The sequence below is a fragment of the Rattus norvegicus genome, chromosome 9, assembly GCF_021556685.1.
Source record: "Rattus norvegicus strain SHRSP/BbbUtx chromosome 9, alternate assembly SHRSP_T2T, whole genome shotgun sequence".
In the NCBI taxonomy this organism is placed as follows: Eukaryota; Metazoa; Chordata; class Mammalia; order Rodentia; family Muridae; genus Rattus; species Rattus norvegicus.
Genome location: NC_141542.1, coordinates 23,631,860 through 23,658,357, shown reverse-complemented (window position 1 = coordinate 23,658,357; position 26,498 = coordinate 23,631,860). Strand labels below are relative to the sequence as shown.

Here is a 26,498-nt window from a genome sequence, read left to right as displayed (position 1 = left end):
GGATTCCCGATGGCTTTAAACTCCCTTATACCATGTTTATATGTCCTGGGAGGTGTTACAGAAAAATTAATGTTTATCCTATTAATTTGGTCAAAACCGTCATCGACAGAGTATAATTTAGAGGTAACTATATATTTGACAGCAAGCATACACAGTGGGTAATTTATGCATGATGAAGTTGAAATTCAGAGTTGGAAACACAGTGCATAGTGACTGTATAAATGCCTGTGAATCTCAGTCTGACTGGGAAGTGATTTGATGCCCAGTCCCCATGAGAATTCACAGATCCATCCCTCCCTGATAGCTGTGGGACTTCAGATGTTGACACTAATGATCAATAAAGAAGGTTCTTAAGAGTGAAGAGTTTGAGATTACTCCTTTATTGACCAGAATACATCCAATTTACTTGATAGTAACCAGATGCAGGTAGTCAATATATACAGTCTATATCCTTATCAAAATAGAAAAGCAAATGAACAAAACAACAACAACAGATAAATAATAAATCTTCAAATGAATAGAAGGAAAACCAAATAACCAAAACAATTAAAAATTAACCAAACTTTAAATAGAAGAATTGCGCTAAGCATTCTTTTGCTGCTCCTTTTGCAGAATAGACTTATAGCCTGTGGCTTGCCTTGGAGACATAGTAGACAAGCAGTTAGTGATGGTAACAATCTTTTCGAGAGGAGTGGAAGTAGGTCTGTTTTGTTGGAGTGGGGGTATTAAGGAAAAAGCCTACCAATACTGAGTATAAATGATATTACAGACTTTGTCACAAAGTCTTTCCAATATTGTGAACTGATCTGCACTAAACTCTTCTGGATGACCCATCAGGACAAGTACAAATTTACACGTGCACAGTCTTTCTGGATGACCAGCAGCTCTTGATTGATGTGCATCAGCACTTCTATGAGTCCCTCAAAAAGTGCACACTTGTTGGAGAGGCTGAGGTGAAAGTACGGCCTATTCAATCCAAAGAAGTTAAACTAAAGGAGGAAAATGCAGTCCACAATTGCTATGGACACTACAGATGAGACGCAATAGTGGTGTATTTGCTGTGCACACTTAGTTCTCCTCATGTAGCTCTTCTCTCCAAGGGAGATCTTGTCCTGGTCCGTGTCATGTTCGAGTTTCTGCTGGAGAATTTCAGACCTAGCAGAGCAAGGGAATAAAGATTTAGTGAGTGGTTGTCAATTTAGCTCTCCTTCTTACATCAGCTCTATTCAGTTGGACAATCCAGCATGACCTGTCAGCTGAGGTCAGTCCCTGCATCCCCAAGTGACATAGAGTACCTACGCTTGGATTTATATCTCAGCTTTTAACACTGCTAGAATTTGAACTGTGGACTATGCACTGTGCTGGGATTAAGAGAAAAATGAGCATTTTTCCCCACTGGTCCAGGTATATGACATTGAATAATAATATTGTAGCTGGGTCTGAATCTGAGTTCAAGAGAGGTATGAGCAACCTAGAATACCATGTGGATTCCTTCTGGAGAACATGCCCAGAATTGAGGTGAAATTTCTGATTATGTTAGCACTGAAGGAACCCGTCTAGTTTCCATTTGTAACCACTGTATCTGCAAATACACAGAGAAGCCATCTCACATCAAATCCATGGGAATTGCATAGATCCTGTAATCACTGAGAATGTGCTCCATGCAAATCTTCCCAGCGTACACATGGACATTAAAGGTGATTGTGATGTAGAAACAGAACAGCACCCCTGTAAGTCTATGGCTAGTGTAAGGCAATTTGTGAGAGGACAGAAGAGAAAATGTCCTCAGATCTTTCCGGAGAGATCACAGGAAGAAAGGAGTAGAACATAGCAAGAAATCCAGACGATCATATATATTGTTTCATGGGTAAAATTCACATGAACTGTACCAGAACAATACTCTGAGTAGCTCTTTAACTGTCTGAGGCTGAAATCCAGGTGGGGTGGTCATCCACCCAAAAAGGGTATTTATATAGGGAAGGATATTCAAATGGCCTCTTCCAGCCTGTGTTCCTACCTGAACATTAATGCTTAATGTAAAGATTCCCCAGGATTCGCCGGAGGCATAAAAAAAAATGTTGAGTGGGATATGTACATAGTGGCCAGAGCCTATAGACAGCTCAGTCAGTGATGTGCTGTCCTCCCATAAACCGTCATAGACTCAGGGTTCTTTCTCCATTAACAATCTGGCTTAGCAAGTCCCAAAGGCTGTGTAGAGCTGTCTTGTTGCTCAGCAAAGGATCATATATTGGTGGTGGACTAGACTCTTGTTCTTGTTCACTCTTTCAGACTTTCCCCAAAGTGTGCAACTTCTTCTAATCGGAGCTGTCTTTACCATAGCCTGAGTGACTTCATGCCCAAAGCTAGAATCACAGGAAATCTCCATAACCTGGATCCAAATCAACAAATTTTCTCCCCGTAATGTGATTGTTCCAGAGATAATTTGAATAAGTAAGTAAAAGCTTGCATGGATTATCTCACACTGAATGAGAATCTATGGAAGGGCTCCATCGTATGGTACACTTTTACTCCTTGGCTGATGGACGTCTGGATAGATTCTCCTTCAAGGTTACTCTGGGACCACTACAACATTGATGCTCCCTAGTTGCAATGGCAATACCTACTCCTTGTTGTGGAATCACTGTGTTAACTAAAACTTCTGTTCCACTTTCTGAACATGGCTTCTCATAGGGCTACCTGTTCTTACACTGTCAGACCCATTTGAAGCTCATCATTTCTCCTAAACCATTGAGGCTGAAACTAACTGAGAGAAAATGATGTTGATCGACAGCACTTGCAGAATGCTACACAGATAACATAGAGGAGCGCTTTGGATTATCTGTGCACCTAAAGGGGTTCCTGAAACTGCCCTGTTCTTGCACCACAGCATAGCTATGGGACTTTTTCTGGATGACGATACAATTCCAAGCAACTCAAATTCTCAATGAATAAAATCCAAGCCAAACTCCCAGGGGAAGTTGTAGTGTGCCAAGGTAGCTCGAAAGAAATGGTAGCAGGCAATGTGGAAAGCAACCTTGGAGAAGACACAGTGAGTGACATAACCTTCCAGTGGGCTTTCACAATTCACAAAGAACAGAGAAGCAGAATAAACTCATGGATTTTTCTAGAGAAGCCTTGCCCTTACTTCCCAGTACTCCATTCCTTTGATGTGCTCCAAAGGATTTCAATGCAGATCAGTAGTTTTGCCCCTAATCACTTGAAAATCTAACTTTACAGGTGTTTTTGTGTCCTCTTTTTGGGGGTTGCATATGTAAAAGATTTTATTGTCCTGCTTCTACACCATAACAAAAAGGGACCTGCAAGCTCTAGGCCTGTACCATTTGTTACCCCTGTAAAACACGACTCACTTGAACATATTTCCACTCCTCCCCCAGACTTCACAAGATAATTCTGTTTTGAAATTTTTGGAAATAGAATAAATTAGTAATTTAAGTGTCCTTTTGCTGTACAGAGCTAGATGGAGATGCCAAATGACTGAGCAGCTCTATTTCATGTTTCATGGATGTAAAGTGAATGCTTAGAGTACTTTTCTCATGAAACTTGGAAATAGAGGGAAACACACGTTCACTACTGCAAACACACACACACACACACACACATACACACACACACCACACACACACACACACACAAACACACACACAAACACAGACACACAGATACACACTCGCATGCACAAATGAAAACTTTGCTCTTCAGAAACCAAGACTACATGCCATCATCGGAGCCCAATTCTCCCACCAAAACAAACATGGAATATCCAAACACACCAGAAAAGCAAGATCTAGTTTCAAAATCATATTTGATCATGATGCTGGAGGACTTCAGGAAAGACCTGAACACACTTAGGGAAGCACAGGAAAACATTAATAAACAAGTAAAAGCCTACAGAGAGGAATCGCAAAAATCCCTGAAAGAATTCCAGGAAAACACAATCAAACAGTTGAAGGAATTAAAAATGGAAATAGAAGCAATCAAGAAAGAACACATGGAAACAACCCTGGATATAGAAAACCAAAAGAAGAGACAAGGAGCTGTAGATACAAGCTTCACCAACAGAATACAAGAGATGGAAGAGAGAATCTCAGGAGCAGAAGATTCCATAGAAATCATTGACTCAACTGTCAAAGATAATGTAAAGCGGAAAAAGCTACTGGTCCAAAACATACAGGAAATCCAGGACTCAATGAGAAGATCAAACCTAAGGATAATAGGTATAGAAGAGAGTGAAGACTCCCAGCTCAAAGGACCAGTAAATATCTTCAACAAAATCATAGAAGAAAACTTCCCTAACCTAAAAAAAGAGATACCCATAGACATACAGGAAGCCTACAGAACTCCAAATAGATTGGACCAGAAAAGAAACACCTCCCGTCACATAATTGTCAAAACACCAAACGCACAAAATAAAGAAAGAATATTAAAAGCAGTAAGGGAAAAAGTTCAAGTAACATATAAAGGGAGACCTATCAGAATCACACCAGACTTCTCGCCAGAAACTATGAAGGCCAGAAGATCCTGGACTGATGTTATACAGACCCTAAGAGAACACAAATGCCAGCCCAGATTACTGTATCCAGCAAAACTCTCAATTAACATTGATGGAGAAACCAAGATATTCCATGACAAAACCAAATTTACACAATATCTTTCTACAAATCCAGCACTACAAAGGATAATAAATGGTAAAGCCCAACATAAGGAGGCAAGCTATACCCTAGAAGAAGCAAGAAACTAATCGTCTTGGCAACAAAACAAAGAGAATGAAAGCACACAAACATAACCTCACATCAAATATGAATATAACGGGAAGCAATAATCACTATTCCTTAATATCTCTCAATATCAATGGCCTCAACTCCCCAATAAAAAGACATAGATTAACAAACTGGATACGCAACGAGGACCCTGCATTCTGCTGCCTACAGGAAACACACCTCAGAGACAAAGACAGACACTACCTCAGAGTGAAAGGCTGGAAAACAACTTTCCAAGCAAATGGTCAGAAGAAGCAAGCTGGAGTAGCCATTCTAATATCAAATAAAATCAATTTCCAACTAAAAGTCATCAAAAAAGATAAGGAAGGACACTTCATATTCATCAAAGGAAAAATCAACCAAGATGAACTCTCAATCCTAAATATCTATGCCCCAAATACAAGGGCACCTACATATGTAAAAGAAACCTTACTAAAGCTCAAAACACACATTGCACCTCACACAATAATAGTGGGAGATTTCAACACCCCACTCTCATCAATGGACAGATCATGGAAACAGAAATTAAACAGTGATGTAGACAGACTAAGAGAAGTCATGAGCCAAATGGACTTAACGGATATTTATAGAACATTCTATCCTAAAGCAAAAGGATATACCTTCTTCTCATCTCCTCATGGTACTTTCTCCAAAATTGACCATATAATTGGTCAAAAAACGGGCCTCAACAGGTACAGAAAGATAGAAATAATCCCATGCGTGCTATCGGACCACCACGGCCTAAAACTGGTCTTCAATAACAATAAGGGAAGAATGCCCACATATACGTGGAAATTGAACAATGCTCTACTCAATGATAACCTGGTCAAGGAAGAAATAAAGAAAGAAATTAAAAACTTTTTAGAATTTAATGAAAATGAAGATACAACATACTCAAACTTATGGGACACAATGAAAGCTGTGCTAAGAGGAAAACTCATAGCGCTGAGTGCCTGCAGAAAGAAACAGGAAAGAGCATATGTCAGCAGCTTGACAGCACACCTAAAAGCTCTAGAACAAAAAGAAGCAAATACACCCAGGAGGAGTAGAAGGCAGGAAATAATCAAACTCAGAGCTGAAATCAACCAAGTAGAAACAAAAAGGACCATAGAAAGAATCAACAGAACCAAAAGTTGGTTCTTTGAGAAAATCAACAAGATAGATAAACCCTTAGCCAGACTAACGAGAGGACACAGAGAGTGTGTCCAAATTAACAAAATCAGAAATGAAAAGGGAGACATAACTACAGATTCGGAGGAAATTCAAAAAATCATCAGATCTTACTATAAAAACCTATATTCAACAAAACTTGAAAATCTTCAGGAAATGGACAATTTCCTAGACAGATACCAGGTATCGAAGTTAAATCAGGAACAGATAAACCAGTTAAACAACCCCATAACTCCTAAGGAAATAGAAGCAGTCATTAAAGGTCTCCCAACCAAAAAGAGCCCAGGTCCAGACGGGTTTAGTGCAGAATTCTATCAAACCTTCATAGAAGACCTCATACCAATATTATCCAAACTATTCCACAAAATTGAAACAGATGGAGCCCTACCGAATTCCTTCTATGAAGCCACAATTACTCTTATACCTAAACCACACAAAGACACAACAAAGAAAGAGAACTTCAGACCAATTTCCCTCATGAATATCGACGCAAAAATACTCAATAAAATTCTGGCAAACCGAATTCAAGAGCACATCAAAACAATCATCCACCATGATCAAGTAGGCTTCATCCCAGGCATGCAGGGATGGTTTAATATACGGAAAACCATCAACGTGATCCATTATATAAACAAACTGAAAGAACAGAACCACATGATCATTTCATTAGATGCTGAGAAAGCATTTGACAAAATTCAACACCCCTTCATGATAAAAGTCCTGGAAAGAATAGGAATTCAAGGCCCATACCTAAACATAGTAAAAGCCATATACAGCAAACCAGTTGCTAACATTAAACTAAATGGAGAGAAACTTGAAGCAATCCCACTAAAATCAGGGACTAGACAAGGCTGCCCACTCTCTCCCTACTTATTCAATATAGTTCTTGAAGTTCTAGCCAGAGCAATCAGACAACAAAAGGAGATCAAAGGGATACAGATCGGAAAAGAAGAGGTCAAAATATCACTATTTGCAGATGACATGATAGTATATTTAAGTGATCCCAAAAGTTCCACCAGAGAACTACTAAAGCTGATAAACAACTTCAGCAAAGTGGCTGGGTATAAAATTAACTCAAATAAATCAGTTGCCTTCCTCTATACAAAAGAGAAACAAGCCGAGAAAGAAATTAGGGAAACGACACCCTTCATAATGGACCCAAATAATATAAAGTACCTCGGTGTGACTTTAACCAAGCAAGTAAAAGATCTGTACAATAAGAACTTCAAGACACTGAGGAAAGAAATTGAAGAAGACCTCAGAAGATGGAAAGATCTCCCATGCTCATGGATTGGCAGGATTAATATGGTAAAAATGGCCATTTTACCAAAAGCAATCTACAGATTCAATGCAATCCCCATCAAAATACCAATCCAATTCTTCAAAGAGTTAGACAGAACAATTTGCAAATTCATCTGGAATAACAAAAAACCTAGGATAGCTAAAGCTATCCTCAACAATAAAAGGACTTCAGGGGGAATCACTATCCCTGAACTCAAGCAGTATTACAGAGCAATAGTGATAAAAACTGCATGGTATTGGTACAGAGACAGACAGATAGACCAATGGAATAGAATTGAAGACCCAGAAATGAACCCACACACCTATGGTCACTTGATTTTTGACAAAGGAGCCAAAACCATCCAATGGAAAAAAGATAGTATTTTCAGCAAATGGTGCTGGTTCAACTGGAGGGCAACATGTAGAAGAATGCAGATCGATCCATCCTTATCACCCTGTACAAAGCTTAAGTCCAAGTGGATCAAGGACCTCCACATCAAACCAGACACACTCAAACTAATAGAAGAAAAACTAGGGAAGCATCTGGAACACATGGGCACTGGAAAAAATTTCCTGAACAAAACACCAATGGCTTATGCTCTAAGATCAAGAATCGACAAATGGGATCTCATAAAACTGCAAAGCTTCTGTAAGGCAAAGGACACTGTGGTTAGGACAAAACGGCAACCAACAGATTGGGAAAAGATCTTTACCAATCCTACAACAGATAGAGGCCTTATTTCCAAAATATACAAAGAACTCAAGAAGTTAGACCGCAGGGAAACAAATAACCCTATTAAAAAATGGGGTTCAGAGCTAAACAAAGAATTCACAGCTGAGGAATGCCGAATGGCTGAGAAACACCTAAAGAAATGTTCAACATCTTTAGTCATAAGGGAAATGCAAATCAAAACAACCCTGAGATTTCACCTCACACCAGTGCGATTGGCTAAGATCAAAAACTCAGGTGACAGCAGATGCTGGCGAGGATGTGGAGAAAGAGGAACACTCCTCCATTGTTGGTGGGATTGCAGACTGGTAAAACCATTCTGGAAATCAGTCTGGAGGTTCCTCAGAAAATTGGACATTGAACTGCCTGAGGATCCAGCTATACCTCTCTTGGGCATATACCCAAAAGATGCCTCAACATATAAAAGAGACACGTGCTCCACTATGTTCATCGCAGCCTTATTTATAATAGCCAGAAGCTGGAAAGAACCCAGATGCCCTTCAACAGAGGAATGGATACAGAAAATGTGGTACATCTACACAATGGAATATTACTCAGCTATCAAAAACAACGAGTTTATGAAATTCGTAGGCAAATGGTTGGAACTGGAAAATATCATCCTGAGTGAGCTAACCCAATCACAGAAAGACATACATGGTATGCACTCATTGATAAGTGGCTATTAGCCCAAATGCTTGAATTACCCTAGATCCCTAGAACAAACGAAACTCAAGACGGATGATCAAAATGTGAATGCTTCACTCCTTCTTTAAATGAGGAAAAAGAATACCCTTGGCAGGGAAGGGAGAGGCAAAGATTAAAACAGAGACTGAAGGAACACCCATTCAGAGCCTGCCCCACATGTGGCCCATACATATACAGCCACCCAATTAGACAAGATGGATGAAGCAAAGAAGTGCAGACCGACAGGAGCCGGATGTAGATCGCTCCTGAGAGACACAGCCAGAATACAGCAAATATAGAGGCGAATGCCAGCAGCAAACCACTGAACTGAGAATAGGTCCCCTATTGAAGGAATCAGAGAAAGAACTGGAAGAGCTTGAAGGGGCTCGAGACCCCAAAAGTACAACAATGCCAAGCAACCAGAGCTTCCAGGGACTAAGCCACTACCTAAAGACTATACATGGACTGACCCTGGACTCTGACCCCATAGGTAGCAATGAATATCCTAGTAAGAGCACCAGTGGAAGGGGAAGCCCTGGGTCCTGCTAAGAATGAACCCCCAGTGAACTAGACTATGGGGGGAGGGCGGCAATGGGGGGAGGATGGGGAGGGGAACACCCATAAGGAAGGGGAGGGGGGAGGGGGATGTTTGCCCGGAAACCGGGAAAGGGAATAACACTCGAAATGTATATAAGAAATACTCAAGTTAATAAAAAAAAAAAAAAAAAAGGAATAGAAAAAAAAAAAAAAAGAAAACTTTGCTCTTATGCAGCACATTTCCTGTTGAGTGAGGAATTAGTGGGAACAATGCTGTGTACAAGTCTCTTAGACTCAAGCAGGCTGTGCTGCCCTGGCCTGTACTCATTTCCACTTCAGGAAACCTTTCTATGCAGATACTTGCTGGTCTGACAAGTAAGTTACATGTTCTGCACAGATAGCCTAAACAACACAACATCAAATCCCCAAGAGCGAGATTTCTAGGAAAATACTCCATCGAGCTCTATGCTGACTCATCATAGGCCCCTCACTAAAACTACCCTGTTTCCTTCATAGAAGACTTTGGAAGCATCAGAGAAGACAGTAACTCATGGTCAGTTACCAGGAACATTTCATCACATTAGAGTTCCTGTGATATTAAAACAACCTCAGTTTCAGTCAGAAAAAGGCTAAATAAATAACATACAGTGAATTTTCTGAAATGCAGCACTGTATACAATATTGAGAGGGAATCTATCCTGAAAGAATGCAGTGCCCATGATATAGTCAGCAAAGCAATGTCAGCAGAGGGTTGCACTCTAGGATTCCATGCAAGATCATGGTGAAGCCAATAAGACATTCCAGAATCTTCCCCGGGGGATAACTCTGTTCAGGTAAAGTGAAGAAATCTAATCCTTATTTTTAAAATAGCTGAATGGTTTAAGAATGTGTTGAGACAAATGAGAGAGGGGGCTCCACTTGGAACTGGACAAATGATGCAAAGACTGCTGGCCAGCACAAAACAGGAAGCTTCATGTTTGCTGAGAGACCTAGGCTTAAAGGACTAAGTTAGATAATGACTGGACAAAACTGCATGTCATGAACTGGCCTCCCCACATGCTCCCTAAGATGCAGGTCAGCACAGAAATGCACCTTTCTTGGTGAGAATTGGGGGTACATACGGATAACTGTGTTCTTGAAGTCTCAAGTCTCTCATGCACACCCTCAGCCTTTGAGAAACCTTTTCCACATCCTTGCTCTTCTAACCAGCTTCAGGTTGTAAGGCCCAGTTATGAACTCTCCAGGAGCACTCAAATAAGACAGGACTGACATGGTGATACACAGGCTCTGTAGTTACCCAAGATCTATGAAGCATGAAGTGAACATCTTCATATACAAGGACATGAGGGGAGGAAGAACAAAAGCCACCACAAATGACAATGAGAACCATTTCTTTGGCATTTCCAGCAGGCTCTCCTCCTTGAAAACTACTTACTTCTTGAGTCTCACACGATCCCTGTAAAAGAAATGAGCTCCAGGCTTTTGCTTCATCCCTCAAAGCCCTGTTCTAGTCTAAAGAGGGGCTCCCACATAGCACCCTCCATACACAATGGCATGTAGTGCTGTGCTGTGTGATCAACTTATCTCCCTTAATGAAGTGCAGATTCTCGAAGAGCAGGAGCATTTGATTTCCAACCATGCAGTTTCTTTAAAAGGGGCTATCTCCACAGAAAGCCTTGTAAACCATCACATGAATGAACACTTGGATGAGACCTAGGACAGTCATGGATCAGTCAATAGACAGTTACATTGGTTTGTCTATAGTTATGGTAAGACCTGAGGACAACCTGACCCTGAGCCCTAACCCTACCTGCTGTTGCTTGGCTCTGGGGTCACAGATGTTCATTCCGGCCTCTTCACAGAACCTCTTTGTCTCCACAGAGGATGCTGGCAGTTCAGTCTGCTCCACCAGCAGTTCTCTCTTCTCATTCAGCAAAATCTGTATATTGTTCTTCAATTGAGCTTGTTCACGTAGGAGCTGGGATTGCCTGATGCTGAACCACAAACAAAAAATGGTAAATCCCAGCCAGCTTCTATTTGCCTGTCACTCCTGCAAGTCCAATCATCCCTTCAAGGGTCCTCATCCTCAGAAATCCCCAGAATAGAGCCACACTATACAAGTTAGCACCAATTAGAGGAGGTCAAATCCAGAATCCACATTCCACATGAATCAAAGTACTTCTGAAAATCCTGACACTAAGATGGTGTATATAAATCAAGGAAGAAGACATGGTCCATAAGGGAGCTCGTATGTCCATGGTATGGTGAAACCATCTTCACGTTGTGGGGAAAGCCCCTCTGAGGGGTAGCTGACTACCCAATAGCTGTACAATCTTTCCATGTGTTTCTCATGGATCACAGATCTTTAAATCTCCTATCAGAGTCCTAGAGATTCAGAATTGATTGATATTCCCATCATGGTGCAAACCTTTTCTATCTAGAGGATCCTTAACGGGGGAAATAACAATTGGAGGGTCTTCTACACCCTTCACATGTACGACAACTGAGTCCAAGAGCTACAAATCCAAGACTCTTGCCAGGAGGCAGGCTTCTTGTTAAGAGTCAGACACCTTGGAACCAGAGCCCTGACTTTTGTTAAAGTCATACAGGACAGAAGCATTCCCTGCCTAGTGCTGGATTCTCATCTCTGTCAGCGACTCACCGGTAGGAACTGTTCACTTGTATGAGCTCCTTGTACCTCTCCATGGCATCACTTATTGAGTTGGTCATCATTTGCATAGCCATCATTCTCATCTCATGTTCGGAATGAAGTACTGGCAATTCGACATCCAGCCTGGGTTAGGTCATGGCCAAAGGAACAAATAATGTTTTGAACTCACGATTTCAGAATTAGGAGAAATGTAAATAAAAAATATATAATAAAAAAGTTCAAATTCAAGAAATGGTAGAAGGGAAGAAATTGGCAAATTCAAAAACCAGACCGAAACCCAACAGTGAGACTCAATCCACAGAAAATATTTCCATGTAAATAAGCAAATTTTGTTTTGAAATAAGGACTCCTTAAAAGCCTGGGGAGATATGGTTCTGCAAAGACTTATTATATAGGAGTGGGCAGAGCCTGAGACCTGCCTGTTTGGAATAAGAACTGTCAAGAATTTATTCCCACAGTGACCCTTTCTAGGTCACAATAAACCATCACTGGATAGTTAAAAAAATAAAAAACTAACGATCAAAGCAGGTAAAAAAAATTAGGTGAAATCAGACTGTTCTCTCAATTACTTAAACCCAGTATATAGCACATACTTGCTCCTTCAAAGTATTTACTGGTTAAGTTTATTATCCTGGGCACAGGAGAACAGAGCCACGGTACCAATTGGAGGGACCTGACCTTCAAGAGCTGGCCAAGTGAGCATGATGGAATTGACTAGTTCAGGAAGAAGATTCCTCCAGTCTGTGCCACAGCTTTGGGCCCAAGAGAAAGCTGTGATGACATTTCTCTTGTTTTGAAAGCAGGTATACTCAATCCTTGGTTTCTATCGTTACATGAATTCCCAGAGGGCATAACTAAGTTTGACAGGGAAGAGGATTTATAGCACCTCCTCCCCTCAGGAGAGTCCTGTGTGCCACCAAGGTATACAGAAGGAGCAAAGTGCTCTGTTGATCAGGGTGGGCCTCCACGTACTCATCACTATCATGACCTGCAAAGTCTTGATCAAACAAATCCTCAGACCCCATCAAAGGTCCCAGACGTCCTGATCCTGAGTAAACACCACATATACTTCCACATACACACATAGCAACCCATATCCAAACACACTTAGAATGCCAACTACATGCATGGAGGTGCCATAGAATCAGTGTATAATGAACAAATTCAGAGGAAAGAGTGATGACGTGCAGGCATTTCATTCACTCCCACAGTTGCAGCAAGTGTGACCAGGTCCTTCCAGCTGCTGACAGAACCAATGCTAATCCAAGGAGCTCAGGGTCAAGTACAAAAAGGCTGACCCTAAACACACAGCATCTAGCTTATCTCAAAGGTAATGCCTGCCAAATCTCCTTAAAATCCAGGATGAGAGGTGAAACTCTCTCGTGCTATGAGGAAATATCGGGTTAGCAGAAAGAGAGCACAAGACTGTGAACAGGTTACTGGGCATAATGACTACCTGTGGTCCCACTCATCATAGATATAAAGGTCCAGGATTTGGTAAAGTTCATCCCTCTCGAATTGACACTTCTGGATTTCAAATTTGAGTTCCTCCAGTTCCTTTAGACACTCCTCTTGCTTACTGAAGACATTTTGGGATGATGCCTTCCTACCAAAACCTGTAGATAGATAAACCCAAGTGAATTTGCATATTTGATGGCCCACAGGCAGAAAAGATCATTCTGAATCCGAAAAGGAGTTTCAGGAAGGGGAAATAGTAGAGACTGGGTGAATCCCTGGAAGAGCAGAAAAGCTTTCTTAAAGGTGGATTTTTAAGCTATGTCCCTCTTCCCAACCTCTAATGCCATACACGTGCCATACTCACTATTACAGGACCCCTCACCCTGAACAGTATAACCTGACTGATTCATAAACATCTGGGACATTGTTCCCTCATATCAGATGTGGTGCAGTTAACCCTGGAGTTCATAATGCTTAGCACCATCAAGCTCTAATCATCTGTGTTGCAGCTCAAAGTGTCTGAGCACTCAATTCATGACTAGGGGTGCATCCTTCCTTGTTCTCGCCATCAGAGACTTATGTCACCTACAGTAATCTAGAGGATGAAGTGCTTCAACTCCCAACCATGGATGGTCACATTGTTAATCTCACAGTGCCTCCTGCTGCCATTCATTGACACTCACATTTAAAAAGCTTCAAGAAAAGACACTGAAGGCACCACTTTCTGGCTTTCTCTCAAATTAAAGATTAGGAACTCCTGACTCTTGGTTTGCCTTTGAGAAATCCCAAGGCTCCTGCTTGTAAGGCCTAGCCTTAGAAGGCACATCTCAAACCTACCTCCTTGAGGATGTTCCCCAACTCTGCCCAGGACTCACCAAGCCTTCCACAGAATGATTTCCTCCTTCCTGTTTCACTAGAGAGGGGGTCAGCTTCCCTCTGACCTGGTGTGGTCTCTCCTTGATCTCCCCTTTCCTTCCGAAATAGCCTGAGCAGCTGGCGAAACATGCCTGCTTGTGAACCCAAAGGGAACTGAAGTAATATCCCAAAGGCAGTTGGTTTCACCACAACACTGGTGACATCACAGAAGATTCTAGGGATCTCTTAGATACAATAGAGTGTCCAGTGAAGGGCTTACTGATGATGTCACTGGAAAGTTCTATGGCCTACCTACTAACCAGCTCTCCACAAAGTGATGAATTTCTGTGTGGACCCTTTCCTCCAGTCTCCCATGTATCACTGGGAATACCATTTGGCAACCTTTGTTTCAAAGCTAGATATGTCTCTCTGCTTCATTAGAAGTCAACAATGCTTTTGCTGGGGAGAGTTGCTTACAACCCTGAATTGGAGAACAGATTTTTCTTAGCACCCAAATCTCTAGGGGCCAAGGAGGGGGCAGTTTTTTCTTAAAAGTAAATCTACTAGCCGAGACAATGCATGTGACATACATTTCGATTCTTAAGCTTTTCCCTTTTTGTGGAGGCCAATATGTTTCTTCTATACCTCTGAGTGTATAAAACCGAGAAATAGTTGATTAGTGTGCAGTCCTTGACAGCTGACATTGTTTCCAATTACATATCCATGTATTTCACAAAATCAATGGTCTATAATCCTATTTTTTTTGCAATAAAAACTCCTTTTTCTTGGGAACATAGAGACCAACTACAGGGCATATATAAAATAATAAATTTCTTTCCCTTTTATATATTAAGTAGGGCATCCTCCCTTTCTCAAATATAACAAGACAATTAAATTGGACGTCAGTGAGCAAATGTCAACTTGGAGCTTGTGTTACTACATTGTAACTATATAGCCATCACTTCTCCAATATCATTCGTCCTGAATCGGCAAGTCTAGTCATGAGAATATTGGGGGCTGCACCATGATCCTTTACTCCTACTAAACATAAGAATCAGGAGGATGGGAAGGGAGTGGAATGGCCTCAGTTCAGGTTGAACCTCAATTTTAATGGGTCCATAAGTTGAGGAGGGAGTCTATTTGGCATTGTGATATATGGATTCTGTCTTCTTATCCTTGGTGTTATAATTCTACCTGAATGTGTGCTATAATGCCACCCCACCTCACAGATGTAAGAGTGAAAATCATGTTTGACCTTCCTGGGAAGAGCTCTGCCTTTTACTACCATCTAGAGTTATACAACATCACTTTACAAAGCTCAGAAGAGAGGGGTGCAGATGTGCACCCCTTAGAAGTTGAGGATCTCTTCTAATTAAGCCACTTGTTTTTCCTATGTAATTTTTCCCTTGCTCTTTTACTAATGGTGGCTGACTTCTTACCTGGCCTGAGGTAAATTGGAGTCCAATCTTTTGGATTACTGAACCTTCTATTTTTGAGATGACAGGCCCACCAAAGGTCCTACTGCATACAGAAGGTGTGAATAAGTCTCATGGGTTGGAGTAAGTTAAAAACGTCTGTGACAACAAAGAACTGATTAAGAAAACAAGAGCCCAGCTGCTCATCAAGATCACAGTTGTATGATAGTACGAAAATGTGAATAGGGCATCAGGTGAAAAGATAAATTAATTAGGAGGTCATAGGCCTAGAAGGGTTAACCTTTGCTCTCAGTGGAGCTGCCATTCTTTCTGCCATTCCTAGCCCTCTGCCACAGGACCAGAGACTTACCCAAACAACTGGCTGGCCTTGCCAAAGACCTGGCAGGGCTTCTCCCTGTAGAATAGGACATGTAGAGTCCATGAGGACTCACCAAGAGGTCTCCTCCACACAGGTTCCTTGTTGTCAAAGGGAAATGTTCCTGCAGAATCCTGCCATGGCAGCAGGAATTTCAACCTGGCTGCTCTTAGGTCCAGGTCACTGGATGCAGGCCTGAGGCCCAGGGGTATCTGGGGAAAGAAGCAGCACGCACTACCTCACAGCTCTCTCTTTGTTGGATGCAACTGCAAGGACTGTGATGGGATTTTTGTTTCTTGGGATGTTTATTAGAAATACCTACAAAGCTGATTAAAGTTGTAACATGCCTTCATACCCAGTGTGCAGAATGTTTTTAAATCATTGTTGTTCCTGTTTTATGTTTGGATTTTGTTTTTTAATCCCCTCAGGAAATTTCCCTGTGCTTAGAATGTTAAGCACATGCTCAGGAGGGATCGATTATTCAAGTTAGGCAAAGCTTTTGTTCTCACCATCACTCCACAGATGATGCCATTACTTACTTTCAAATAAGAAAACAGTCATAGAGAAGTAAATTAACCTGTAAGCTATCACAGAAGAAACACATCATGATTGTGGAATGGCACCGCAGTATTTTGAATTTCCTAAGTTATTTTTATTTGAAACTTTTTTATTGGATTTTTTGGGTACATTTCATTTTTTTTAAATCCTTAAAGGTATCTTTTATTCCGCTCGTCCCATTTACAAGGTGGAATTTCACATGTGATTGTTAGTCCAGATAGTCCAGATAGTCAATGGCTTAGATATCACCTTCGCCTAGTTTCCTTGGCATAAGCTGTGTTAGAAGCAGACTCAAAGGTTCAGGACTCAACAAATAATGAATTCCACTATATCTGGATACCCAGCCTCACACCCAGGAAGGGACTGTATTTCCATTCACTATTTAAAAAAAAGATGTAATTCAGTAACATGTAAAAAATTTCTCACATATATTAAAGTGTTTACCATGGTCATACAGTTTTTCAAATACCTGGCATTCATCTTTTTCCAAGTCCTAAAATTTCTTTCTTATTCACATTTTCTTTTTTTCTTGATTATTTCTTACTATTATTATCATTTTTTAAAATTTTGGTTTTAATAGATATATACTTTTTATTTACATTTCAAACCTTATTCCCTTTCCCAGTTTTTGGTCCATAAGCCACCCTCCCGGGACCCTTCCCCATATGTACGGTCCCCCAATCCACGCCCCTTGAAACCCCTTCCCGGACATTCCCCTGCACTGAGGGTCCAACCTTGTTAAGAACAAGGGCTTCCACTTCCACAGGTGCCCCATCAAGGCTATTCTCTTCTACATCTGCAGTTGGACCCCTGGGTCAGTCCACGTATAGTCTTTTGCTAGTGGTTTATTTGGTTGGCATTGCTGTTCTTATGGGGTTGCAAGCCCTTCAGCTCTTTGAATCCTTCTTCTAATTCCCATAAAGGGCGTCCTGTTCTCAGTTCAGTAGTTTACTGCCAGCACTGACCTCTTTATTTGACATGCCCTGGATGTGTCTCTCAGGGGAGATGCATATCCAGTCCCTTTCAGTAAGCACTTTTTAGCTTCATCAATCTTACCTTGTTTTGGTGGCTGTATATATATGGGCCACATGTGGGGCAGACTCTGAATGGCTTTTCCTTCAGTCTCTGCTTTAGATTTGGCCTCCATATCTCCTTAGTGCTCATGTCTTCGAGACTCTTCCCTACTTTTTATCTATTACATTCAGTGTATCTGGTTTGATGTGGAGGTCCTTGATCCACTTGGACTTAATCTTTGTCCAGGGCAATAAGAATGGGTCAACTTGCATTCTCCTACACGCTTACCTCCACTTGATCCAGCACCATTTGTTAAAAATGCTATGTTTCTTCAATTGGATGTTTTAACTCCTTTGTCAAAGTTCAAATGGCCATAGGTGTGTGGGTTCTTTTCTGTGTCTTCAATTATCTTCCACTGAGCTGCCTGTCTGTATGCCAATACCATACAAACTATTGCTCTGTAATACTGCTTGAGGTCAGAGATGGTGATTCCCCCAGAAGGTCTTTTATTGTTGAGTATAGTTTTGCTATCCTGGGTTTTATGTTATACCAAATGACGGCAAATTGCACTTTCTACCTTTATAAAGAATTGAGTAGGAATATTGTTGGTGATGGCATTGAATCTGTAGATTGCCTTTGGCAAAATGGTCATTTTTTACCATATTCATCCTGCCAATCTATGAGCATGGGAGATCTTTCCATCTTCTGAGACCTTCTTCAATTTCTTCAGAGATTTGAAGTTTTTGTCATACAGATTTTTTACTTGCTTGGTTCAAGTAACAGCAAGTTATTTTATATTATTTGGGACTATTGTGAAGGGTGCCATTTCCCTAATTTCTTTCTCAGCCTGTTTACCCTTTGAGTAGAGGAAGACTACTGAATTGTTTGGGTTAATTTTATACTCGGACAGTTTGCTGAAGTTGTTGATCAGGTTAAGTAGTTCTCTGGTGGAATTTTGGTGTTGCCTAAGTAGACTATCATATCATCTTCAAATATCAGTGTTTTGACTTCATCCCTTCTAATTTTTATCCCTTTGACCTACTTTCATTGTTTGATTGCTATGGCTAGGACTTTAAGTACCATATTGAAAAAGTAAGGAAAGAGTGGGCAGCCTTGTCTAGTCACTGATTTTAGTGGGATTCCTTCAATTTTCTCAGTTTAGTTTGATATTAGCTACTGGTTTGATGTATTTTGCATTTTCCTATATTTAGATATGGGCCTTGAATTCCTGATCTTTCCAGGACTGTATTAATGAAAGGGTACTGAATTTTGTCAAATGATTTCTCAGCATCTAATGAAATGATCATGTGGGTTTTTTTCCTTTGAGTTTGTTTATATGGTGAATTTTGTTGATGGATTTCTGTATATTAAACCATCCGTGCATCCTTGCCATGAGGCCTACTTGATCATGATGGATGATTGTTTGGATGTGTTCTTGGACTCAGTTTGCAAGAATTTTATTGAGCATTTTTTTCATCAATATTCATAAATCAAATGGGTCTGAATTACTCTATCTTTGTTGTATCTTTGTGTTGTTTAGGTATAAGAGTAATTGTGGCTTTATAGAAGGAATTTGGTAGTGCTCTGTCTGTTTCTATTTTGCGGAATAATTTGGGCAGTATTGGTATGAAGTCTTCTATGAAGGTCTGATAGAATTCTGCACTAAATCCATCTGGTTCTGGGCTCCTTTAGGATGGGAGATGTTTAATAACAGTTTCTATTTCTTTATGAGTTATGGGGTTGTTTAGATGGTTTATTTGTTCCTGATTTCACTGTGGTACCTGGTATCTGTATAGAAAATTGTCCATTTCCTCCACATTTTCCAGTTTTGTTGAATATATGTTTTTGTAGTAGGATCTGATGATCTTTTTAATTTCTTCAGAATTTGTTGTTATGTCTCCCTTTTATTGCTGATTTTATTAATTTGGATATATTCTCTGTGACCTCTGGTTAGTATGGCTAAGTGTTTATTTATCTTGTTGTTTTTCTCAAAGAACCAGTTCCTCGGTTTGCTGATTCTTTTGATACTCGGTTTTGTTTCTTCTTGTTTGATTTCAGCCCTGAGTTTGATTATTTCCTGCCTTCTACTCCTCTAGGGTTTATTTAATTGTTTTCTAGAGCTTTGAGGTGTGCTGTCAAGCTGCTGAGATATGCTCTCTCTTGTTTCTTTTTGCAGGCACTCAGAGCTATGAGTTTTCCTCTTAGCGCTGCTTTTATTGTGTCCCGTAAGTTTGGGTATGTTGTATCTTCATTTTCATTAAATTCTAAGAAATCTTTAATTTCTTTCTTATGTCTCCAATGACCAAGTTGTCATTGACTTCAACTCCCACGTATATGTGGGCTTTCTGTCTTATTTGTTGTTATTGATCAGCAGCCTTAGTCCGTGGTTTTTTGAAAGGATGCATGGGATTATTTCTATCTTCCTGTACATGTTGAGGCTTCTTTTGTGACCGATAATATGGTCAATTTTGGAGAAGGTACCATGAGATGCTGAGAAGAAGTTATATCCTTTTGTTTAAGGGTGGAATGTTCTAAAAATATATGTTAAATCCATTTGTTTCATAACTTCTGTTAGTCTTTCTATGTCTCTGTTTAATTTCTGTTTCCCTGATATGTCCATTGATGAAAGTAGGGTATTTAAATCTCCTACTATTATTGTTTGGTGCAATTTATGATTTTTTTAGAAAGGTTTCTCATTGTTTAGGGACACAACTGCTATATACTTGACAAATACAGCAATAACCCAGAACATCCGCAGGAAGCCTGTGACCGTTGGCCACATGAGGATGAGTTTCTTTCAAAATTCATCATGATTTTTGGTAAGATCTTCCTCATCATTGGTGGCATGCTTCCCACAAACAAGGTCCAGTTGTCTAGAATCTACTCCATGGACAGCATCTCATGCTTGTTTTTGTCTGACTCATACACCAGATGCCGGGCTTCAGCCTGTGCATGGTCATAGTCCTGAGGGAGGATCCAATGGTGAATCTCATCCTAGTCCAGCTTCCCATCCTTGTTCAGATCTGGGAAATCATTGAACTGCTCCCCAGACAAAACCCAGTCTGTCTTAGGGCAATTGTCCTCGTGAGAAAAAGATATCCACAATGTACTTATCCTGGTCCACATAACCATCCCCGTTCTTGTCGATATCCTCCAGGGTTTCCAGAACTACAATCTCCTTCATATGTTCTAAATCCTCTTAGTGCAGAAAAGCAATGAACCCGTCCTGAGTAGCTGTCAGGTCACCGTCAAGGCCTTAAACCTCCTCTCATCTCGTGGAGGCATCTTTTTAAAGTTGTGATCATCACAGCCGTCTTGGAAATCAGCAAGGTGTCCCAGATAGTAGCCATAGGTGGCCTGCTTGTATTTTTCCCAGGAGATTTTACAAATATGTCCCTATCATAATCCTTCCAGGGTTTAGCCACATTATGGTAGATGTATCTTTTTTGTACCTGTTTGATCCAAACTTTCAGGTCCTCAGTAGTAACAAGGCCACGTCCATCACTGTCAATTGGATCAACAATTTTCCCCAGCCTCTCCTGCTCTCGTCCAGGCTTAGCTATCAAAGGTCTTGGAGTCCTCCTTGCCCAGGAAGACCTCATGATCGTACAGGATGCTGTGCTTGTCATCTGGTGGCCACTCGCCCTGCTCTGAATCGAGACAAACCATGTGCTCCTTGCTCATCATACTCTTGGCCCTGAACACCAGGACCAGTGCCAGCAGCAGCCCATGGAGAGCCCCAGGCTGACACCATGCACCACAGTTGCGATCAAAGGGAGGCATCAGGGAAGTAGGGGCTCAGAGCACCTTATCTGCTGTCCATCCCCAGAGAGGGCTTTTGTTACATTTCAAATGTTATCCCTTTTCCTGGTTTCCCATCCACAAAACCCCTTATAATACCTCCTCCCCCTTCTACTATGAGGGTGTTACCACCCACCCAACCACCCAGGCCTACCTGCCTCCCTGTTCTGGTTTCCCCTACACTGGGGCATCAAGCCTTGACAAGACCAAGGGCTTCTCCTCCCATTTGTGCCCAAGAAGGCCATCCTCTTCTACATGTGCAGCTGTAGCCATGAGTCTGTCCATGTGTACTCTTTGGATGGTGGTTTCAGTCCTGGGAGCTCTGGGTGTTTCTTATTGTTGTTCTTATGGGGCTGTACACCCCTTCAGCTCCCTCAATCCTTTCTCTTACTCCTCCATTGGGGACCCTGCTCTCAGCCAAATGGTTGGCTGCAAGCATCTGCCTCTGTATTTTTCATGCTCTTTACCCCACTCTTTTGAGCAGAATACCACAGAGCAACGAAGATGTATTGTCTTGGCGTGATGATGTACAGACAAATAGATGATTTCTTAATTCTTAATGATGGTTCTATAAGAATTCCTAATATTAGATTAGTAATTTTAAGTTTTTAAAATAGGACTGCTATTATGTTTCTCTGGTAATCAAAATTGCATTGAGAACCCTGCCATTCTTAAAGAGTCATGAGTGAATCGCTTCTGCAATACCAAGCAGGCATCTACAAATTATAGCCCATCCTAAGAGGGTATAAACCAATTAACCAAAGTTCATAAAAAGAGAACTAATGATTTCCTATAGGTACAAGGACTTAACATAATTGACTGGATTTGCCTATAGGTAATGTTCCTTATTCTTTTCTCATAAAAATTACAGCTTTTAACTCTCCATGAACGTGCAGAGCTAGTGACAGATGATGATGGTTTATCCTGTTGATTACTCTTCATGGATGTGCATGTAAACATTCTCTGTCATAAACTGATTATCCAACTTATGATTTGAATTCCTGTGCAAACTTGTGGTGAACTTTTCACCATGTGATGCTGTGTTCAGAAAGATATACAAATGCTGAGGACAAAGAGAGAGAAGCTTTTTAGACAGAACTGAGCTGAAGAGAACAGAACTCAAGAACTTAGAAGTAAAGGCATAGCGTTGAGAGTAAGGCATTGAGAGTAAGGAAATTATTGTGTCATAAGAGCAAGAGGAAAGGAGATAAGAAGAAGAGAGCAAGGAGAACTTTTTAAGCCATACTTTATGGAGGCAAACTTTTGTCTTTTAGGAAAACTGAAGAACTTAGAAATAAAGGTTAAAATCACTGCTCTTCAGCCTTCAGCCTGGCTCCCTGGCTAGCCTGTGCTCTTCAGTCAGGCTCAGTGGCTAGCCTCTGCTCTTCAGTCAGGCTCACTGGCTAGCCTCTGCTCTTCATTCAGACTCACTGGCTAGCCTCTGCTCTTCAGTCAGGCTCACTGGCTAGCCTCTGCTCTTCAGTCAGGCTCACTGGGTAGCCTCTGCTCTTCAGTCAGGCTCACTGGCTAGCCTCTGCTCTTCAGTCAGGCTCACTGGCTAGCCTCTGCTCTTCATTCAGGCTCACTGGGTAGCCTCTGCTCTTCAGTCAGGCTCACTGGCTAGCCTCTGCTCTTCAGTCAGGCTCACTGGCTAGCCTCTGCTCTTCAGTCAGGTTCACTGGGTAGCCTCTGCTCTTCAGTCAGGCTCACTGGCTAGCCTCTGCTCTTCAGACTGGCTCACTGGCTAGCCTCTGTTCTTCAGACTGGCTCACTGGCCAGCCTCTGCTCTTCATTCAGGCTCACTGGCTAGCCTCTGTTCTTCAGACTGGCTCACTGGCTAGCCTCTGCTCTTCAGTGAGGCTCACTGGCCTATGGGGCCCTAGCACATCGCTTAACCATCTGCTCATGACTGCCTGACCACACTGATCACCTGACTGCCCTGACTTCTTAAAGTTGTCCTCTAGAAAGAGGACAAGAAACCAAAGAGAAACACCACAGGGACCTTTTCCAATGGGCTTTTTTCAACCTTTAGTACTTTTGTTATTTCTTTAAAAAAGTGAAATATAATTTCTGCTATTCATATGGCCAAGAGAGCTGTGCAGTAGTCATTGCTTTATGGAATTTGGTGCTAAATCAAAAGATTCCTTTATTCTATTACGATGTTATCCGTTTGCTGTACGATGTATGTTTAGAAAACACAACACTAAAATCCTAAAATCTAGATGTTTTAAGACATCGGCTCATGGACAAACATAACTGCTTACCTATCTAGACTGGCCTCTTTTGCTATACTGCAGGTACAATCAATTTTCCACACTACTTCCATGATTTTCAAGAATGATTAAGAGAAAAATAAGTTGAACATAATGGCCAGAAAGGGGGTTCTGTCAAGTTGTCTTATATTGGACAAGATACCAAACTTTGACTGGTAAGCCTAAAACCACCTGTTCCCAAAACTAACAGAACTTACAGAAAATACATACTTTCTTATCATTCCTCCTCCCCAATGGTCAGTGATTTATTGAGCACCTACTACAATCCTAGCACTGTGCATCTAAGGGTGTAATGGTGAATAAAAACTTAATAAAAAGCCTCAGTAAGGAATAAAGAAAAATGAAACATAACTTTGAAACTCAGAATTCAATATAAGCAAAACCACCATTTCTTTAACTGGTGATTTCTGAAAACTTCATCATTTTTTCCATGGGCTTCTACAGTAATGATACTCAGTCTTGATTTTGTAAGTCACAAAAAGCAAGTCACACTTCTTTCTTGGCTCCCACAACTGTCAAAGAGAACAGAACTGTCACTGTCCATTTTGCTTCCCTATCAATCCTGCTATGGATGGTAATGAATTCCAGTCTTTTCAATATGAAAACAGGCCACCACTTGAGGGGAAAGGTTATTAAAATTACCCAAACCGGTATATTCTCTAAAATTTTCACATAGCATTTTACTGATATCACAATGCAAATTCACCACAAATATTTAACCAATGAAAATATTGAATAGCTCTGCAAATAGGAGCGATAATCATATATACTTGAAAACAACTAATATGGAAACAAAGGACGTACTAGGAGAAAAGATACATCACTAAAAGCTACACAAGCAGCAAAAAAAGACACTACATTTCTTGGTTTGAAAGTTAGGTGATACACTTGATCTTTAAAGACAGGCAATGTACTTGATCTTTAAGCCCTTCAACTGTGTGCCGTCCACATTAAACTGCAGTAGATGACAATCTTTTGTAAGATTTATTTATTTATATGTCAGACAATGCAGCTGTCTTCAGACACACCAGAAGAGGGCATCAGTACTCATTACAGATGGTTGTGAGCCACCATGTGGTCGCGGGCATTTGAACTCAGGACGTCTGGAAGAACACTTGGTGCTCTTACCCACTGAGCCATCTCTCCAGCCCTCACAATGGCCTCTTACACAGCATCACAGTGGTCTATTTCACTAGATATCTCCAGGGTGATAACAGAGAAACTTTCACAGTTCCTGAGCACTTCTGAGTTCAAACACCACCAGTGCCCACTCTGTGCTGTTGGCACATTCTGACCTTCTCCTAAGGGTTGTCAGCCACAAAAGGGACGGGTTAGCCCCAGACAGCATTCACTGCCCAGTCCTAAAAACCCCCTTGATTCTGAAAAAGCCACATTCCATGCTTGCTCCATATTTGAGGAAGCCAAATGGTTGATCTGGCTCAAGGCTCTACTTTTCTTAGCTCATCAACTTTCTTTTTCCACTTCTTGTCACAAGAAGTATTTTTTTATGCTGCAACTACACTGCAGTGTTTGAAGGAAACCACCATCAACTCTGGGTGTCACCTCTTGAAATTTAAAATTCACAAAACAATTCGTGGCTTTCTAATCAGCACCATGGAAAATAAACAAAAACAAGCAAAACCATTCCAAAGGAACTTGCTGATCTGGAGGGCTGCTCATAGCAGGCAGGAAAGAATTAAATTATGCAGAACTGTAATCTCTCAGAGCTTTGGCGGCTAAAAAAGAGGAAATCTCTGTTTATGTTCCCTTTTTCCAAGTAATTGAAGGAGGGTATTTTACATCCTCCAAATACAATCTCTTGCAAGGGGCAACCAATTACAAAGTAGATCAGAAGAAATCTATTAAATAATACATTTATTGCCTGAGGTTTTAAGGAAATATTTTCCCATGATCCCCGTCCTTTAACATACAATGGAAACATTACAGGGATGTGCCACCAGGCTAAGCTGCCTGTGAAAAGCCTGTCCTGCCCTGGCAGGTACAGGTCATTTAATTCCAAGTCATCTGGAGAGGTGTGACAGCCCCAAGTTGCTCTGGGGATGTCAGAGCACAGCTCTCATGCACACTCCAAAGCACCTCTCCACTCTTTCCCAATGCCATAGGCTTTCCAATCCCTGCTTCAGCTCTCCATACATTCCTGAACCCTCCCTTCCCCTACCCAGTGGGCTCACTTTGCATTGCCTCCTTTGCCACTGCTTTCCCAGGGTGGGGGTGGGGGCGGCCCAGAAGGAGCCTAAGGAGGGACGCGGGTCTCCTACCAACCTTGATGATGCTGCTCTTAAGGTGCAGCCCGCCCTGCTTGCTGCTTGCTGTCCATGGGGGAGCAGACCAGAGGTCGGGCCAAGGTTCCGCGCGGGCGCCAGGCCTCCAGGTCCCCTGGCAGGACTAGCCTGAGCTTCTTCCCTGGAAACTGCAGGGTGGAGTCGCCGTTGGAAACCCCGCCGCTGTCTTAGCGCGCCCTCCCGTGGCCGAGGTGACCCCCAACGCCGTTATCGCCCCCTTCTCTGTCAGCTTCTTCTGATTTTTCTTTTCTTTTTTTTCTTTTCTCTTTTTGTTCGCGACGTGGCGCCTGCGAAGAGCTCGTCTCCAGGAAGGAGGACATCGTGCAGGCAGAATCACCTCTGGGCCCTGCCGGGGTTGGAGAGGGAGAGAGAGGAGTCAGATTGGGCGGCGGCGCCCTGGCTGCCAGCGCCTGCGGAAGGAAAACTCGCCCAGGCACACGCGCTGCTGCCGGCGCCAAATATAACGCGAGCGCCCCGCCCCCTCAGGCCCCGCGCTCACCCACGAGCTCCGCGTGCCCTGAGGCCCGGCTCGGGCGCGGTCGAGCTGCGGGTTGGGAAGGACACGTGTGCCCACTCCGTGGGGCAGACAACACC

General features: G+C 41.7%; 3 protein-coding genes across 6 annotated transcripts in view; all 3 read right to left on the bottom strand.

Annotated features, from left to right (window-relative positions):
- The window catches only part of LOC148003534 (disks large homolog 5-like), a 446,357-nt gene that overhangs the window by 225,093 nt on the left and 194,766 nt on the right, over positions 1–26,498 (bottom strand). The gene's annotated exons all lie outside the window — the stretch shown is intronic.
- The window catches only part of Rcn1-ps7 (reticulocalbin 1, pseudogene 7), a 102,010-nt gene that overhangs the window by 37,322 nt on the left and 38,190 nt on the right, over positions 1–26,498 (bottom strand). The window lies entirely within an intron of this gene.
- LOC148003541 (disks large homolog 5-like) lies at positions 365–26,252 on the bottom strand. Of its 4 annotated transcripts, XM_087568779.1 has the most exons (6): positions 25,885–26,050; positions 15,950–16,167; positions 13,308–13,467; positions 11,843–11,974; positions 10,991–11,174; positions 365–1,155 (listed from the first exon to the last, which is right to left on the bottom strand). In XM_087568779.1, the coding sequence occupies exons 2-6, from the start codon at positions 16,008–16,010 to the stop codon at positions 1,150–1,152; spliced, it is 543 nt and encodes a 180-aa protein (XP_087424905.1). In that variant the 5' UTR covers positions 16,011–16,167; positions 25,885–26,050; the 3' UTR covers positions 365–1,149. The 4 variants fall into 4 exon arrangements, with proteins under 4 accessions (XP_087424905.1, XP_087424907.1, XP_087424904.1 ...); XM_087568781.1 differs by lacking the exon at positions 15,950–16,167 and having other exon boundaries at positions 25,885–26,252; XM_087568778.1 differs by lacking the exons at positions 15,950–16,167; positions 25,885–26,050 and adding an exon at positions 14,185–14,368.

Coding starts and splice junctions, on each gene's coding strand:
- LOC148003541 (XM_087568778.1), bottom strand. CDS start 14,314: ATGTTTCGCCAGCTGCTCAGGCTATTTCGGAAGGAAAGGGGAGATCAA. Junction 13,468..14,184: donor ATCATTCTGTGGAAGGCTTG/GTGAGTCCTGGG, acceptor ATCTATCTACAG/GTTTTGGTAGGAAGGCATCA. Junction 11,975..13,307: donor TATGATGAGTGGGACCACAG/GTAGTCATTATG, acceptor GACCTAACCCAG/GCTGGATGTCGAATTGCCAG.